At 31.4% G+C, this 6517-nt stretch overlaps 1 protein-coding gene across 3 annotated transcripts in view; it reads left to right on the plus strand.

Moving 5' to 3' along the window:
- The window catches only part of LOC106461636 (vitamin K-dependent gamma-carboxylase-like), a 52270-nt gene extending 46974 nt beyond the window's left edge, over positions 1-5296 (plus strand). The window contains exons 12-16 of one of the 3 annotated variants that reach the window (XM_022388642.1): positions 1117-1244; positions 2224-2365; positions 3937-4063; positions 4461-4529; positions 4649-4730. In XM_022388642.1, the coding sequence (XP_022244350.1) occupies positions 1117-1244; positions 2224-2365; positions 3937-4063; positions 4461-4503 (440 nt within the window). In that variant the 3' untranslated portion in view covers positions 4504-4529; positions 4649-4730. Of the gene's footprint in view, positions 1-1116; positions 1245-2223; positions 2366-2556; positions 2638-3936; positions 4064-4460; positions 4530-4648 lie in introns of those variants that run through there. The other 2 variants (XM_022388641.1, XM_022388643.1) reach the window with 2 other exon arrangements.
- Positions 5297-6517: the final 1221 nt, after the last annotated feature.

A 6517-nucleotide genomic window follows, 5' to 3' on the forward strand; every position in this document is an offset into this window, starting at 1 on the left:
AGTTATAGATATATCAATTCATGTGAATATGACTGAAAAATTTCATTTTTTCTGAAAAGGTGGTGTCTGTTTACTTGTGACCACTCAGTGTATGTATATATAATTCAAAACTTATTCAATAAATAAAAATATATATAAACAAAATGTGCCATTTTCGAAGTAATATGTTTTTAATCAGCTTAATAATGCACAAATATAATACCTTTCTGATCCAAGGTGATCATTTCAGTTTGCATTCTTACGTTCGTGCTATTGGGTTACTAAAAATGTACTCAGTAACAATTCTTAACTAAATAAAGAAGTAATATATTTTGTCTGTCTGGGGAAATCTATTTTATCACGAAAGTATTAGGACACATAAAGCTCAAACATGGACAACAACGAAAGTGAAAAAGTGTCTGTTTAATTTATTTTTTATTATTCTTACGCGCAATAAATACATAAATAAGGAAAAGTAAAATTTTGTAGTTTTAGTTTCTAATATGTACTTAAAATATATTTCGTTGAGCTGCACGATTGTATTAAATGTCCATTTTTCAAATGTTACACGGACAGATGAGTCATAATATATTGGTCTCTTAATGGATTTTTCTTTGTTAATTATCAGAAGATTGCATCAGTCTAAAGAGAAATATTTCGTATGGAATAGATTAGACCATTAAAAACCTGTTAATAAGTTGTTGGTTTTTTTTTGGGGGGGGGGTGAGAGATAGACAGTGTAGGATGCCTCGTGTTGATTATGTATAATGTTCAAAACTTATATAAATTCTCATTGATGAGAAATTAAATATATAATCCCGAAATAAACGTAAAACGCACACATAAAATGAACATTTATCTTTTAAACAAAACTACCAAGTAATGCAGCTCTGTCACATCTGTGCATCGCTCCAGTTCAACTCGTTTTATCTTCAAAATCAACGAATCATGTTGTCTTTAGCAGAACTATGAAAAACATAAACTACTGGCAGGCAGGTCACTTCTATAATAAATTGGAACGTTTCCTCATGATTCTCTATAATTCATCTAATTTGAATAAGACTTAAATACTTTTCTAATAATTGAACTTTGTTTTTATTGTTTATACTTTCTTACTTTTCTATCCCCCATTAATAGGGCTAAGTCTGCTAAACTTCATAGAAAAGGATCTCAGCAATGCAACTTTAAAGGCACTAAAAGGAAGTATAGAGGTCATTATACCACAAGAGGGCGTCATTATTCTACAGGAAGGTAGTTCTCTTCAGGTAAATTAGTACTTGAGATTTTTTTGGTAAAGTAACATTGAAATTCACGAATAAGCTGAGATCATAAAATAAAACTTAATGAGCCATTTCATAGTATACATTTGTACACATTCTAATTAATATTGTGTTATCTTTATGTTATAATTGTCAGTATTTTAAAACCACCAGTACTGTGATAAATGACTTTTAATAGAAACAATATGTTGGGTATTAAAGAACAGAATTTTGTCTGGAATCTTATAAATATATTGAGAACTGTGGTGTCTGTCCGAGTGTTCGTCTGTCTCTCGTTTGAAAAGCTGCGCACGCAGGCAAAGCTCAACATTCACTTTTGAAATAACGGGAGAACAGGCATGAATAATGTTGATGCCAAATTTTATTTCACAAACAAGATATTCTACACTAAATTGTTAGGAATAAATCACATTATCATTCATATTTCACGTAACTTCAAAAATCAAAATGTAGATTTACCGTATGTTATTGTTGAGCAGCTCTTAGCATGACTGAAATGCTCAACAATTATTTTTCGTGGTTGGCGGTATAAGTAGCTCAGAGCTTTGGCTCTGAGTGAAACCAAGAGTGCAATACAATTAACATTTTTTGAGTCCATGAAATAATTTAAATTGACAGATTAATTTAAACTTTTCCTGTCACTGGGGGCGGGTACTTTTATTTGTTACAGTATAAACCAATGAGGTGAAGCATCAAGAAATTTCCAAATTTTATTTCTGCACTCCCTGAATCAAGACTGTTTTATACAATGAAAAATAATCTAAAATTTGCAGTTCTCCAATATTCTTTATATATTAAAATGTTTAGAATTTGGATTTGAACGATATTATGTTTTAGTTTTAAATTAGATTTTTAAACTAAATATGTTTTTTTTTATCTATTAGGACAGTGGTGCAGTTACAAAAATACCATTTCAGTTAAGCAGTTACCAGAAATAACCAATTAACTAATTTTCATGATTTAGATACCGACAGGTGAATATCACCAGGTGTCACCACTGAAACACAGCCCTGCATGCTATATGTATACGTTTGTTAATCAGACAGAACAAAAACTGGAAAGTGCTTGGATAGAAAATAAAGAAAACAGAACACAGGAATATTCTAGTAAGTATTAAAATTCCTGTGAATAATATTAGTGCGGGTAAAGAAAATTAGTTAACTTAAGCAACTGACTGAGTCAGGAATGTATTTTTTTACAATACTGATGGAAATCTAGGGAAAATTTATTATTCAAAAAGATAGATAATACAATTATATAGGCATAATTAAATTTTTCTATACCTTTATGCAACTAGGAAGAACTTCCCAGAGTGCATAATCGAGAGCATGATGTTTATTCATAAAAGAAGTCGTTTTGATATATATGTAGCTGCCAGTTTTTATGTTTAAAAATCATATTGTTTCATCTGATCACGCACCTGTCCAATTCCTCTGATGCAGTTTCCAATGGACTCTCGGGTTTCGATACCCGTGGTGGGCAGAGCACAGAGAGCCCATTGTGTAGCTTTGTACTTTATTCCAAACAAACAAACAAATCCAATGGACTCAAACACGGTCTTGGAACCCAGCGTCAGAGGAGAGTTTCTTGAAAACGTTTCAAGATGTGTGGTCTCATGCTAACTTAGTTTATAAATATAAACTACGGCAGTAGTACATAATTACAACCACCAGAAGCGTGTTTAAATATAAACTACAGCAGTAGTATAGAATTACAACCATCAGAAGCTTGCTTAAATATAACCTACAGCAGTAGTACATAATTACAACCACCAGAAGCTTGTTTAAATATAAACTACAGCAGTATTACATAATTACGACCATCAGAAGCTTGTTTGAATATAAACTACGGCAGTAGTACATAATTACAACCATCAGAAGCTTGTTTGAATATAAACTACGGCAGTAGTACATAATTACAACCATCAGAAGCTTGTTTGAATATAAACTACGGCAGTAGTGCATAATTACAACCATCAGAAGCTTGTTTGAATATAAACTACGGCAGTAGTACATAATTACAACCATCAGAAGCTTGTTTGAATATAAACTACGGCAGTAGTACATAATTACGACCATCAGAAGTTTGTTTGAATATAAACTACGGCAGTAGTACATAATTACAACCACCAGAAGCTTGTTTGAATATAAACTACGGCAGTAGTACATAATTACAACCATCAGAAGCTTGTTTAAATATAAACTACGGCAGTAGTACATAATTACAACTATCAGAAGCTTGTTTGAATATAAACTACGGCAGTAGCACATAACTACAACCACCAGAAGTTTGTTTGAATATAAACTACGGCAGTAGTACATAATTACGACCATCAGAAGTTTGTTTGAATATAAACTACGGCAGTAGTGCATAATTACAAACATCAGAAGCTTGTTTGAATATAAACGACGGCAGTAGTACATAATTACGACCATCAGAAGTTTGTTTGAATATAAACTACGGCAGTAGTACATAACTACAACCACCAGAAGTTTGTTTAAATATAAACTACGGCAGTAGTACATAATTACGACCATCAGAGTGGACAGCACAAGTCGTAGAACATAAAATGGGAGGTTAACCTCAATACTTCATGCTACATTTACTTTATTATTATTATTAAGATGACTGAAATAAACACAGGGTAAATCTTTAATACTTATATTTCTTATCACAGAGATTCCCAGAAGCAGAAAAGATATTTATTTTCAGCTAAAAGAACAAGAAGAATTCAAGAATAAAGTAACAGTGCTTCAAAAATATCAAGAAGTTTTTTTTCGCAAAATGAATCTCTGGTATAAAAGGTATGTACCATTGAGCTGTTTATATATTTTTTGGCTCAAATTAATTATTACAAAAGGTAATTTCATTGTAGAAAAATATATGTTCAACTCAAAAAATAATGAAACTGGTTACTATCAATGGAGTTTAACTTAAGAAGCAAAAAGAGACTGGCTATATGTTATTCAGGAATATGCACTAAGTGGCAGGAAGTAAACGCGAAACATTATATGATAAATTTCCTCTTTACTTTCAAAACTAGCTAAGATGATGCAGACAGACGGGTATTGCTTAAGCTGGTTAAATGGATCCGTTTAGTTCCCAAGATAATGATAAAAAAAACAGATTTTATGTTATGAAAAACCTATAAAATCTACCCCTGTAAAATGCTTTGGTATTTTACTTTTCTCTGTAAAACAGGTTTTGCCTTGTGCAAAAGATTTTCACATTTCCAATCCAATGACATCTACCAACCTTTTTCTCAAATAGGTAAATTACTTTTAATTGTAACTGTGTAAAGAAAAATATTATTAATGACTTCAGCAGTTTAATATGAGTGACATGTTACTACAATTATTTAATATGTGGTTTTTATTATTGTATTTCAGTTTAACTATGATTGTGAAGGCCCTACAGAGCATCATCAGTGGTATTCCTCTGATCGTTCCTTCGTCTAAACAAACATCTACATTTTCTTAAACTTGTTTCTGGTAATATAAATGTTGTACAAAAATATCATACGTGGTGAAAGAATAATTCTAAGAACGACCGCATCTTACTATATAGGATTATGAAATGTTCTAGTCATGTTCCATATATATATTTCTGATCAGTGTATAAACTTCTTACTGGTGCAACCCGCAAATAAATGTACTCATGCTTTTGTTGTAACTATCTTAATAATTGTTGTAACGTTGTTGGTATATACCTAAATGAGCTCTGTTTGATCTAGTTAAAAGCAAACAAAATAATTTGTTGAATGTACAACACATAGCTTTTGGAATACATTGTTTAATACTAAAGCGACTTGTAACTGTTACTCACATATACTTTACAGGAAAGGAATATACAAAAACACTACTTGTAGTCTCAAACAGTAGTTTTTCCAATAAGTTTAAAAATCATGTTCTTTATTATTATCAGATACGCGTAAAGAACACGATAACTTAGTTTAAAAACGTAAACACTGATTTGAATTTCTAAGAAGTAGTTATTAACTAACATTTCTTATTTTGATTGACGTCATTCGTGTTGGATCCTGTTGAAAAATTAAAACGTTAGTGTTTAATTTTTTTAGTCTAATGTGTTTTGACTTTTTAGCATTTTGTTTTATTTATGTTGATAAATTTCATAAGTTATTAATTCTGAGATAATTCGTTGTCTGGATACCAAAATGAAATTTAAATTTTGGTTCAATACATCGTAAACTGAGTAATTATGACAATACTACAATGCACTTGACTGGGGCTTGAAATAGCTTTTAATACAATACCAAACACATCTCACATACTTGTTTGAGGGAAGGTTTTAACAGAGAAGCCGATACGACGACTTTTCGATTTTAACCTGAAGAAAATTTGCGCAAGCAGCTCAAAATGTCGTCCAAAACTTCCAAGACAGATGTAATCCATTAACAATGCCTTTCAAGTAAAACCTCACACAGAAAGTTCTATGATAACAGCAGACATCGCTAACATGTGTCGAGGAAGTAGTTTAAAGTATTTGTCAGTATAAGGGGTGTTACTACAACGTATTTTACAGACTAATGTAGACAAGAAAACCAGGAAGTACACACACACACAATTCTCTGTAAGCTATTTTTATCTAAAAATTAATGTTCTTCTTGGAAATACTTAGCTTATTATAAGCCAGAAAATTCTTTAATTTCGAGCTTCACTAATTCTTTGCTCTCCCAACAAAACAGGTGAAAATAACATAAATACAATGACAAAGAGTTGTTTAAAAACAGATTGGTGTATATGAGTTTGGAATTAAAAGGTAAGTGGGTTGGTGTAACAAGAGCGTAATACTATTCAAATAATGTAGAAAATTACTCATATGATGTCAGTTAGTGAATATGTGGCCGTTCAGCTGTGACCAAATTTTTATCATTCCTCATTTGAAGGACCTATACAGTTAGATGAACAAAATGCCACTGGAAACAACGAAACTATTTACAAGGACAAACAACGGAAGTACTTACAAGGACAAACAATGGAACTATTTACAAGGACAAACAACGGAAGTACTTACAAGGACAAACAATGGAACTATTTACAAGGACAAACAACGGAAGTACTTACAAGGACAAACAATGGAACTATTTCCAAGGACAAACAACGGAAGTACTTACAAGGACAAACAATGGAACTACTTTCAAAGACAAACAATGGAACTATTTACAAAAACAAACAATGGAACTATTTACAAGGACAAACAATGGAACTATTTACAAGAACAAACAATGGAACTATTTA

The sequence above is a fragment of the Limulus polyphemus genome, unplaced genomic scaffold, assembly GCF_000517525.1.
Source record: "Limulus polyphemus unplaced genomic scaffold, Limulus_polyphemus-2.1.2 Scaffold1002, whole genome shotgun sequence".
Classification (NCBI taxonomy): Eukaryota; Metazoa; Arthropoda; class Merostomata; order Xiphosura; family Limulidae; genus Limulus; species Limulus polyphemus.